Source organism: Carassius auratus, chromosome 40, assembly GCF_003368295.1.
Source record: "Carassius auratus strain Wakin chromosome 40, ASM336829v1, whole genome shotgun sequence".
In the NCBI taxonomy this organism is placed as follows: Eukaryota; Metazoa; Chordata; class Actinopteri; order Cypriniformes; family Cyprinidae; genus Carassius; species Carassius auratus.
This window is the reverse complement of record NC_039282.1, coordinates 10234210-10246423: the sequence shown is the minus strand read 5'-3', so window position 1 is coordinate 10246423 and position 12214 is coordinate 10234210. Positions and strand designations below refer to the sequence as shown.

General features: G+C 36.3%; 1 protein-coding gene across 1 annotated transcript; it reads left to right on the top strand.

The window, feature by feature from the left end:
• Positions 1 to 1108: 1108 nt before the first annotated feature.
• On the top strand, positions 1109 to 5243 carry LOC113058540 (DNA-directed RNA polymerase I subunit RPA34-like). The gene is made up of 3 exons (XM_026226518.1): positions 1109 to 1302; positions 1411 to 1540; positions 2336 to 5243. The coding sequence occupies exons 1-3, from the start codon at positions 1248 to 1250 to the stop codon at positions 3000 to 3002; spliced, it is 852 nt and encodes a 283-aa protein (XP_026082303.1). The 5' UTR covers positions 1109 to 1247; the 3' UTR covers positions 3003 to 5243.
• The last annotated feature ends 6971 nt before the right edge of the window (positions 5244 to 12214 follow it).

Sequence of the window (12214 nt, the reverse complement as noted above, 5' to 3'; positions counted from 1 at the left end):
GGTGAAAATTGTATAATTTAACGATGTTTAGGATTAGGCTATTTTTATATTATATAACATTATTATGTTCGTTATGTTATGTCCATAGTGGTTTTTCTGTGAAAAACTCTAAAAGATCATCATCAAGGGCTACACAGAGATGAGGCATGTTACCTGTATCCATGTCATATAGCAGGTTGCAAGTCTCAGTTCAGAAGTTACAGTGTTTTAAATGTCATGTTTACTGGCAGTCATCATCTGTGTCACACCTTTACATGTGAATTTTTTGTGAACTGATTTGATAGATAGTATTTCATATCATCAATAAATCGATCGTTCATTTAACTTTGGACTATTTTACATTTTTAATTAATTCAATAGGAATTTGTTGCCACTGAAAATACATCCTCATGGGAATGGCTTAGATATTCAGTGTAATGTGTATTTAGTGATGTGGCCAGATCTTTACTGTCAAAGCCATAAGATGTCTGTGTGATGAGCTTTTAAATTCGGTGTAATTTGCTTTACATTCCCAGCGTGCTGCTAGCGCTGACAATCACGTCGATAATGTTGTAATAATAAACGGTTTTAAATATTGGCGTTTATTGCGAAGAATAATCCTGTTAACTGTCACCGGGCCCCTCCATGGGACTCCTACGTTTACTTCACTACATTACAATTAAATCCTAATCTAATCATGACAAATTATATATCGTTGGAAATATATATTTTACCAATCTCTTTTGTTAACAGGAGTTCTAACCTTTGTGAGAAAAAAAAAATACATTTGTCTTCTTTGTTGCCTTTTTCTAGATCACACTTTAGAAATCATCAGAAATTATTAAAAACCTTAAAATCTCAAAATTCATCCATTGAAACCCATTTTAAAATCAAACGCTGCATTACCACGAAAATGGTACATCAAAGTCATGTTAAAAAATGTTTGTGAGTGACAGTTAACAGCATAACTAAATAAGTTTTGATTTTCTTCACAAAACTTGCGGCTAACTTGTACTGGTTGTATTGATATTGTATTGATAACAGTAATGATAGAAAAGCTTTATAAGTGCGCCCTCTGCTGTCGTATACATGTATTACAGACAAACGATCCCCAACGACTACTAGAAGTGTTTCCGGGTTAAAGTTGATTCTCTTATATCCACATGTGATTCACATGTTTACATGGGCATTTGTTTTAGGAGTATATATTAATGACACTGAAATCGGTGTACATTTATTACAGACTGTTATAGTAAAAGTGTGCCGCTATGTCGGACAGTGAAGATGAAGCTTGTGAACGGACTTCAGCAGAAAAGAAGAGAGGTAAGTTAGGTGCTAACTACTAAACACTGGTCAGTCTTATCATTACATACAATAAACTCAAACATGTCCAATACCTAAAAAAAATCTAACATTATTCTCTCCCCCCAGTTTCGAAGTACCAGTGTCCGGCTGACTTTGTGCCCATGTCGTATGATTCCTCTGTAAACGTCTTATGGGACGAAGATGAGGAGAAGGAATTATGGCTCATCAAAGCTCCAGCTCGTTTTGATTCTAATTGGTACAAAATACTCGGGAAATAACATATTGGATCAATCTACAGCTGTGCTAAAATGATTTCTGTCATAATTTGAACCAATCCTGAGGAGGTCACATACAACAACAACAACAACAACAATAATAAATTATCTGTGAAAATATTATTAATATTAATTTAATGTAATAATTTTTTTTATTGTTCAATACAATTTAATTGGATACATCATGCAATTAGCAAGTGGTATTTAATAATGCTTAAAATAGTAATAAAAAATCTATAGGAGTTCTGTAAATTCCAGCAGTCCTGGATGATATCCCTGTATTAATAATAATAATAATTTTTTATATTTTATTTATAAATAATATCTATAAGTAGTTAGGTGCTTTGCATTCCTTTAGTGCTGGTTGAATTAGTTTTTTATTCATTTTTAAATTATTGCCAAGCTCATAGAAAATCTGGGAATATCACTGTTTTAATATCATAAATGTGTCTTAAAAATCACAGAACACTCTGCTGTGAAGATGCATTTTTCTAGTCATGCTGTGCTCTGAAATATTGTTTAAGGTAGAAATTGTTCTTAGTAAATGCTCCTGAATGATTAAAAGCATGGCAACATTGTAATTTATGTCTGTCCATTGAGGGTAACTGCCTGTACGTCACTGGTTAAATGGTTTAAATGTATTAAATGTACTGCAAGAGATCATTGCTAAAATTATTTCAAAAATTCATATTAAAAAACAAAACCCTGTGTTAAGCATTGCATAACTGAAATTGTGCTTTATCAATTTAATAGTCATTGTTTTGTGTCCTCTGCAGCTTTGAAAAGCTCAAAGTTCCCTTATCGGGACTGGAAATGGTCCAGTCTAGTGGCACCACACCTCAGATCTACAGCGTTCTCAGTAGCAGGACAGCACCATCAGACCTCCATCTGCTCATTTCCAAAGGGAAGCCTGTTCTCTGTTCCTCTGGCTTCAGTGGTGTCCTCAAGATCTCAGAGAGCTATGGAAACTGCAGTGAGAACCAATGTCCCGTTCCCATCCCGGCAACTCCAGCTCCATCCATCCCAGCTGGTCTGAAGCAACGTTTCCAGCCTTTTGGGAGTTCCACTGCAGCTCACAGGCAAGATGAAGTCACAGTAGTCTCTCCAACTGCTCCCAGGAGAACCAGTCAAGATCCGATTGAGGGCGAAGAGCGGAAAAAGAAGAAAAAGAAAAAGAAAGACAAGAGGCAAGAGGACAGTGACACAGTTTATATCAAGGAGGAACAGACACAGATTGAGCTGTCTGAGCTTATGGGGGAAGAACTGATGGAGGAAAGGAGGAGGAAGAAGAAAAAGGTGAAGAAAGAGAAGGAAAGACATAGTGAAGACATAACTGATGCAAGTTTAATATCCAAAACGGAGCCACTGGATCCTTCTTATGATTACCTTGACACACCAGGAAAAACCAAAAAGAAGAAAAAGAAAAGTAATCGACACGAGTAGACTGTCATAAGAACTTGAAATGATTTATCAATTTGTCATATTCACAAATGCTTCCTGTGATATTTAATGGTGAAATACAATGGAGAAACTGTCTGTCTTAAAGTAATTCAAAGGTTTTGCACAACATTCATAATTACCTAATGCGTTGATTTATTCTTCTGCTTAACATATAGTTTTCTTGTGTTTTAGTGTCACTAAAGCAACTGCACATCACAGAGATGCTATTGTATGTAATATACCTAATCATGAGGTTTTTTTTAACAGTTTTTGTCTACTGAAAGTCTTTTTTTTTTTTTTTCATCTGTTCAGCTGAACAATCGAAACAATTTACTCACATTCATGCCGTTCCAAACTTCAATGATTTTATGGAACATTACAAAATATATATATTTTTGGATTTGACTTTCCTTGTATTGACAAATACCCTAAGGCGTTTTTCAAAAAAAGAATGACTTAAATTCTTTGCTGAACTTTCTCTTTAAACACTACGTTTCTGCAGTACTTGCAGTTCACCGGTAGGTGGCGTGGGATCTCCCTCTCCCGCTGAGAACGCAGAAGGGCCGCCGCTTGTTCTGCACTGGGGTATGGTCATGTTTTCTAATGAGCAGAGGCACGTTTGCCGCCTGCAAATTTGGTTTCTTTGCCCGTCCCACTGCGCACATGCAGGTAAAACCCCAATGGGATCACATGAGGAGTTTCACACAGGCGCTGCTCACATCTGCGTTGATCAGGTATTTAAAGAACGCTGCACCTGCTGATACTCTCTCACTGGGAACTTTATGTGAATTAAACATGATATATCGTCACATAAACTATATGTGTGTGTTTGTACAGTAAAGAAATGGAATGCGTGTCTTATTTTATGTGCACCTGTTTCCAACACCCACCCTTTGCATCGTTTGACATTTATTTTCTGAGTTTGAGTCACAGAGACACAAGTGATTTGTCACCACCTGTGATTTTATCACAGAGGCGGGGACGGTAATCACGTCCGTCCAACTCGTTTGTCTTGTCTTGTGTGTGTGTGTGTGTGTGTTTTTTTCATATAAACTCATCAATAATATTTTTTTCCACGCGATATGCCATAGGCGTTATGGGATGCTTGAACATTGCTGGGTGTCTGGTGAAGCAAATAAATAATTGAATGCAGTCTGAAGTTTGAAAGCAACGTGCTCAGACTGCAAAGCAAAGCGCAGGGTCCTATGCACCCTAAACTGATGCTGATGGAATGATTTTTTTTCCGAGAGCCAATCTCGTTTATGCACACCCTCCCCCTTTTCATTGCAGCAATTCTTGTCTTTCTCCACTGTGGTGATCTCTCTCTCCCTCTCTCTCTCTCTCTCTCTGTCATTCGCTCTCTCACTCTTCAGCGTGCTCCATGCGGCCTGCAGCATTTTTTTTGGGGGGGGGGGGTAGGATGGAGGGGGGTACGGAGGAGTTACCATAGCAACGCGCACTTGCCAAGGACCACGGAGCCGCGCGCGGCGGTCGGGATGGGGTTCGCCACACATCGATAGGTACCTTCCCCCAATTAGAAACGACAGAAGAAACACCAGTGTCCATCTGAATGCACCCCATTTTCTTCACATCAAGATGCACTAGTCAATATTTCTACTTGCTAAATCCTGTTGAAGTGTTTGTTTGGGATGAATTACTGCACCAGAAACTTGTTTGCATGCTAATGCCTCGACATGACTCACTCCAAGCAGTCGAATCCAAAATGTGTCACTGAGCCTCCTCTGCAGCAGCAAGGAATTCAGGGAGATTTTCCATGGAATTTTACCACAAGCCTCTCTGTATATTTCTGTATAGATGGTGTCAGAAATATAGGGTTTTTTAAATTTATCGTGTTTTTGTTTGTATTAATGAAGCCTGCAGAGAATGCAGTTGGATTTGTCTCCTGCATTGGATTAAAACGGGAATAAAATAAGTGTGATTGTACTGTTGCAATGTGCACACCCAAATCAAGTCAGACATATGTTATAAAAGCAGCAGGTCTTTCAGCTGGTTGCCTTGACAACCACAATGCCATTTTCTCCTCATTGTGTCCTTACCCACCTCTATGAATGTGTTCTTATCATGAGAGCGCTCAGAAACTTGGTTTCTGTCACTGACCAAGATGTGCTGCCTGAAATATTGTTTGATTTGTTTTAATATAAAATAAATAAATTGTTTAATTAATTAAAAATCAGTAAAGACCAGCCTTTGAAAACAACTTTTGGCTGGGATGATAAAAGGCAGAAGTGGAGATCGGCCAAACTCAACAGATGCCTGTGCTCGTTGTGCCCTGCAAGTAAATATTTTATGTTGTGTGTTACTTTATATATTTACTATATATATAGAGAGAGACAGAGAGAGAGAGAGAGATTCAAGATTTTTATTCGTCACATATACACAATTATATAGAGCATATATAAGAAGCAGTGAAATTTGAGTCAGGTCCGCTCCATGGACAGTGAAATTATTAAAGAATACAACACAGATGAAAATATACATAAATATAGCTATATAAAAATATAAGATTAAAATATAAAAAAAGATGTATACTGTAGAATTAAATATAGAACGCAAAATAATGTGCATGAAAGTAAACTGTAGCCTTAAATATTAATATATAGCCTATATATATAATCCTTTTTTTTACTTTTTTGCTGTTCTCAAGCATCTACTGCTGTGCTGTCCTTATGTAAACATTGTTATATGTGTGTGTTTGTAGCTTAATGTTATATATTTATAATATAAATTATAAAAATGTATTTAAAACGTATTATTTACTTTTTTGAAGTCTCTGTGCTGTTGTATCATCTTTTTTGCAACACATTTGTGTGAGAATTGGGCTGTTACTAATATTGCAAGGCTATACTCTGTTTAGTTTAAATAAAAAAAATAAACAATTTGTTGAAAATATGCCATTTTCTCTCGCTGCCCAAATTAAAACCCAACAAGCCTTATTTTGTCTGAGGCCAGGGTTCATGGTGGCGACTGCATGACCCGTTAGGGTAGGCCGACATGCTCTGCCAGACATGCTGTGCTTCCATCTGTCCAAGGGTCACTTACTCCCACCGATGCCAAACGCATGCTTCCCTATGCGCAGCTCTGACATCATCTCCGTTTCTGCCTCTTTTTCATGGCTTGTCAAGATAAAAGGGGCAGTGCAGATGGAAACTGGGTCACTAGAGCTTTTTATAACCTCATGGAATTGTTGTGAGATTTAACCTTCAGGTGCTGCTTTGTTTTTAAAACTGTGGAAAAACGGGCGGAAGGTTCATGTTAAAGTAGGCTAATTGGGAGCGGTGTCGAATTTGTAATTCAAATTAAATTGACAGGGTTTCCCTTTATGAATAGTTACTTAGACACATCTTGTCATTGCTTAGTGAGTGTGATTATATTTTTTTACTTTTTGGATACATAAATATAAATCTGGACTGCATTTCCCAAAAACATTGTTAGCCTAAGTAGATTGTAGAAACCATTGGCAATATTAGTCTCTATGATCTAGGCTTATGATGTTTTTTGGAAAAGCAGCCCTGTGTTGTGTTTTGGTGGCACTACGTGCCAGAATGTTACAGTATTTCAAAATAAAACCTTTTTGCAATGCAGTCTAGAGTAAAAACTCTTTATTTCCTTTATTTATTCGCTTTACCGGCATATTCATAATTTTGGAATGCAAAAGACCAATTAGAAATTGCATTTGCAAACCCATTTCACTTCCGCAATGTGATATATTTCAGAATGAAACAGGATATAAATAGAAACAATTTATCGAAATAGAAAACTTTGTCATTTTTTACTTTAAAAACAGAAGAACCTTTCAGGTTTTTTTTCTTAGTATGAAGAATATTTGAATAATTTCAAGAACATTTTTTGCAATGCAACGGTTCTATGGATGTTAAAGGTTTTTAATGGAATCATAGATGCCAATACAGGACCTTTATTTTTAGGAGTGTAAGGCTGGAAGTGTACTTTTACTCATACATGCATAAATCTTATGCTGCCGCAAATTATAAGAATAAGATACTTTTGTTCCTTTTGATCAGCAAGCAGATTTCCACAGCGATACTCTGGCACTAAAATCCATCATAAAACCTACAACACACACACAGATTCAAGGGCGTTCGTCTGCGCAACTCTGCAACACAAGAGCCTGGAGAATCATTCCTTCTTTCAACTAGCCATAAAATGTTCCTTCTATGGTCTTTAAAATAACTGTGACAAGTTGCTTAGAAAGGTCACAAGATGTGTATTTTGTCCCCTTGTGACAAAGCGACAGAGATAAATAGCTCCCCTCGGCATTCGACCTGTCTTCAGTAGGTGTTGCTCTTGCAGTTGACGTCTTCTGGAGGACAAGAGTTGGAGAGGCAGGCTTTAGAGCAGCATGTCACCTCAGTGTCAAAGATGTGATAATGTTTATTTCACGCAACTGCTGCAAGGTGTTCCGTTGATTTAAATGAGCTTTTAGGAAAATTAGATGCTGGAAGAAATTCAGTGCCAGATACTTGAGTGTCCACAATGAGAGTTTATTATCAGAGGACATATTGTGCTCAGTCAGAAGGCTCTGATCAGTTTCTATGGTGATTATATAAAAGCTTGCTCTGTTTATGATGTGTGCTGTTTACAGTTGCATTTATGGCTTTAGTATAAATCTATATTTTATTTCAGCGTACTGGAAATGGTTATGTTAGTTGTATATTCTACAAATTACACTAAAATACAATTTCAGACCCAATTTGTTACATTTTTAAATAACAATAAAAGTGTGTCATTTTCCCCAGTAACGTGACCAAATGTAATTGAACAATTATGACTGTTTTTAAAAAGGTAACACTGTTTGCCCTAATGCAGGTTAGTTGTTTTTTTTTACAACTAAGTAAACGCTGTACTGCCGCTGTCCCATAAGCGCCACATGCTGTCAGAGAGTGAATTTGCGTTCTCATTCAGCCCGTCTGCTGTTTGTTTAGTGCAGATATTTTATGTGGTATAGTTTCACAAAACTAAAGTTAGAGCATTCTAGAGCATCACCGGTCTCAAGTCCCACGGAGGAGCTCCGGAAGGATAAAAGGAGGAGTGGTAACAGTGCAAGATGAGAGAGGACTCGACCTGGATTTTATGTTGTTGTTTTGGTTTTGTTTGTGCGCGGCAGTCGTCCGTGAAGGGGCTGTTGCGCTATATTCAGTTTTGCGTTTATTTTATTATTAAAGTTATTTTTGAATATTTGCCCGTTCCCGTCTCCTTCTTCCCCGAACTACGAACTTTGTTCCAAAGAGAATTTTTTTTTGGTATTATTGATTTGATTTGGGATGTTTTAACATTTCAATTTAGTTTTGTTATTTGACATTTTAATTTCACAAAGAAATGTGCAGCATTTTGTTTGAGAAATAATAAAAGAACACAATTTTGATTTATAATTGTCATAAAATGTGAGAGAGTAGTATTGTGAATCATATCACATCGTGAGTTGAGTGAATCATTGCATCTCTTCTAACTATGGTCGCAAGAAAACAAATAAACTAGCAAACCAAGTAAACGTGTTTGTTTGTTTACATGATTGTTTCAGCATATTAAGCTGGAATTCACTGCCATTCATAAGTACCTTTTTTCTCACCGACTACATAATATATACAGTATATATATATATATATATATATATATATATATATATATATATATATATATATATATATATATATTCTATGTTATCTATCTATAATATCATTATACATTTTGCTCATTTAGACTTGTTGTCTCTGTACATTATGCTGCAATAGAAAAAAAGTGACACTTTAACTAATTAATAGTAGTTATTTTGTTTGGCGATGCACTTTGATATATATTTCAGTTTACAGTTTTTTATCACAAAGACCGTCCTCCTGAGACATGTTGATTAGTCATTGCGTGCCTGGTGTCTCGCACCATCAACCTACACAGAAAGCATGGAGAAATTTATGCAAGAACGAAGACGTTTCTTATTTTATCTCGCGTCTTGGGAGCATAAACTGTTGTCTTCATTGTGCTCCAGTCATATTTGTGGCAGGCAGTGACCCAATTAAGCCACTTAGAGGTGCGATGTTGAAGTTGCACAGACAGACTCTAACTTATGCATTTATATCCCTTATTAGCCCAGCAGAGTTCATCAGTGCTAAAGTACATCACCTATGAAAGACTTTTGATCCAGATTTCTATATACAACACCAACGCTAATGACAGATAAAAGGAATAATTCTTAGATAATTTGAAAAAAAAAAACACACTTGAAAAATAAGGAAACTGAGACCCATGTAAGGTTGCTTTGTAAGTAATTTGTGATAAGAATGGTTTAAGCCACAGTAATACTGTAAAAAACATATTTATTAAAGCATATGCTCATGAACAAAAAGAAAAGAAACAGCAACTGCAGAAATGCAGAACATATCATAAGTACCATAGAATTGATAAAAACAAATCACTGTACACGCTACAGTGCTTTAAAATCACAGCTTTGCATTGCATCTTTCTTCATTTATATATTTATCTTATATACATATACTCATAAAACACTGATGTTAAAAGTTATTCTTTATATGACGAACAAACTCTAGGATAATTTATCAGCTTCATTTGTTAGAAATATTACAACAGAAAGAACCAATGAAGCCATACAAAACTATTACAATCATTTTCAGTGGTTTTTGTGTTGACCGATGAAACCAGTTTGAATTGAGTGAGATGGAACAGGCATCCCCAAATGTTAAACTCTTTAAATAAAGAAAAAGGGGAGCACAATTAAATTACAATATAGAGTTTAAATCTGGCCTTTTATGGCCAAAGGATGAGGTCTTCTTGGAAGCCTGCGGTTTTCTTTCACAGTAAAGAGAAAGCATTTTCTTGCTACAGCGTAGTAGTCGCTTTTTAAATTGCACTTTTTAAACACAATCAAGTAACTGAGAAAAATATTTCTTATAAATGTACATTAATTAGAATGATTTATCAATAGTTTTTGTCTCTTTTGTAATAAATACTTTTGTCAAAATACAGTGTATGCATGTTGCCACATTCAAACAAATATATTAAAGCCTTAAAAAGGTAGCTTATAAAGTTTTGAACATTATTGCTGATTATAATGGACCACCAACTGATTTGGATTGGTCTTAACAACAGTTTATGGTCAGATTTGTACATTGAAAACAAAGCATTGGTCACTGACTTTACAATATGGGAGCATGTATTGTATATTCGGTTGATATATTCACATGTACACAAAGTAATCTGGGGAGAAATGAGGACAAAGGGATTTTCTACTGCGACTCAATTGCTGACTTTTGGTTTATAGTCTTCCTGTGGGCCAGATTTCACCTTGTTTTGATGTGACAGCTACTCTCTGTATCAGCACAAACCTTCATGTATCCGAGGCGCACCAGCTTTAAATCGATTAGACTGCGCCGCACTGACTGATTCTGTATCCTAGATGTTTTTAAAGAGTCAGACCTATTGAAAGTACAGATTTCATGCTGAATTCATGCTGTTCACTTCAGCACTGTCCGTTTATAACTTGCGGCTCATGCATTCCTGAGGCCTGTCTGCAGCCAGAAAGCTGTTGCTCACACCGTAAACCAAAATGATTTACTTAAACACATTTGTAGTGACAGATGTTCTGTCATTTTTTTTTTTCAGGCCTCAAATTATTTCTTGTATAATTTCTGCACATTATTGCAATTTATAACAATGCATCTGTAGAAAGGAAGTACTTTAGTAATTGTACATACAAATCTATAAACCAGTGTACAGTGGCCCCTAAAAAAGTGCTAACCCAGTTGAAATTAATGAAAATGTATAATATAAACCAAGCTAAACAATATTTTTACTATTTTATAATAGTGTATATCTAATGTAAATATATATATATATATATATATATATATATATATATATATATATATATATATATATATATATAAAACTAATCTAATGAAATTCATACATTTTAAATCTCCAAATACTTTTTTAGATCCACTGTAACTAATCTGACTTAAAAAGGAGCAACAGATAGCAGGAATGAACATACTGTAATCAAGGTAAATTGCAAAGACAGTCTGTCTTAATAAAAACAGCTTAGATTGGCCAACGCAATCTTAGGACAGTGTACTGCACATTCTCCCTTGAAAAGTGCTGGACTAAGGACTGGAGATCTTTGCACATGTTCCACAGGTCTGCTTTCCAACTCAAGGGATTTATGAGGGCTGAGAGCATATTCTTGTCTGCTTCTTGCTCCCTCTCTTACTCCTTTTATGCCCCCTCCATGGAGAGGAGGTTAGGCTTGCTTTCTGGAACAGCTGGGCAGAAACGAGGAAAATCCTGTTGGGTTTGAGGTGAGGGGAAGCAACCAAGCTGGAGCGGGGAATATCAGTCATGGCCTAGGGCTGATGAAGGTGCACAATTAGCGAGATTGGATACATTTGAAATGATGGAGCTTCGGCTACACCAGCTCAACATTCCCAGTGGAGACAGAGAGAGTGATTCCACTTGAAAGACCTAATTATTCATCACGACAGTTTCCATGTTTAAAAAGGAGCTCAGAGCAGATATAGATATCACAGGATTGTGGCTAGAGTGTGAAATCACTACTAATACATGACGGAAACATTCCTACATTAGATTTTTACCAGAGATATCTAGAGGCTGCCTTTTAAATCCCTCAACGTTTACCAAATTGTTGTAAAAAATTCTATTAGAATTGAACACTGCGTTTCAAAGACCATCACTGAAAAAATAATTAAATTGAGCCACTTTGTCTGAACACTGGAGATACTTCTTTAGTTTATGGTTGGTTTGGTGAGACAGGTTTTAAATCATGCGGTGAATGTTAATTTCCCTGGGGTCTCCACCACAGATCAATGTGCTGGAAGCCAACATGAAGCCCGGTCAACCTCTCTGAGCGATGGCTATACTGGGATTTCCATGGAGCTTTTAGCTGGTGTTGGCTTTGGAGACATGTTGGGAAGGTGGAGGTGGTTTTTGCAGGTTGGATGAATTAGTGCACAGAATAAGTGGGTAAATGACAATGAAAAAGAGACTTTATCATGTTTTTGAGGTCATCTTGAACTGGCTTCATCCTGAAACCCCATGCATTAAGAGCAAAAACGACCAGTGGAAATGTGAAATTATCAGTCACACTCAAGACACATACAAATATGATTTTTTCAGACTTATTTCACTGATGCACTATGCATGTGTTTTTC

What these genes read in the sequence shown, in the direction of transcription:
- LOC113058540 (XM_026226518.1), top strand. Translation starts at nt 1,248, where the DNA reads ATGTCGGACAGTGAAGATGAAGCTTGTGAACGGACTTCAGCAGAAAAG. An exon ending in TTCAGCAGAAAAGAAGAGAG is followed by an intron (nt 1,303 to 1,410) that starts GTAAGTTAGGTG and finishes CTCTCCCCCCAG; the next exon opens with TTTCGAAGTACCAGTGTCCG. An exon ending in GCTCGTTTTGATTCTAATTG is followed by an intron (nt 1,541 to 2,335) that starts GTACAAAATACT and finishes TGTCCTCTGCAG; the next exon opens with CTTTGAAAAGCTCAAAGTTC.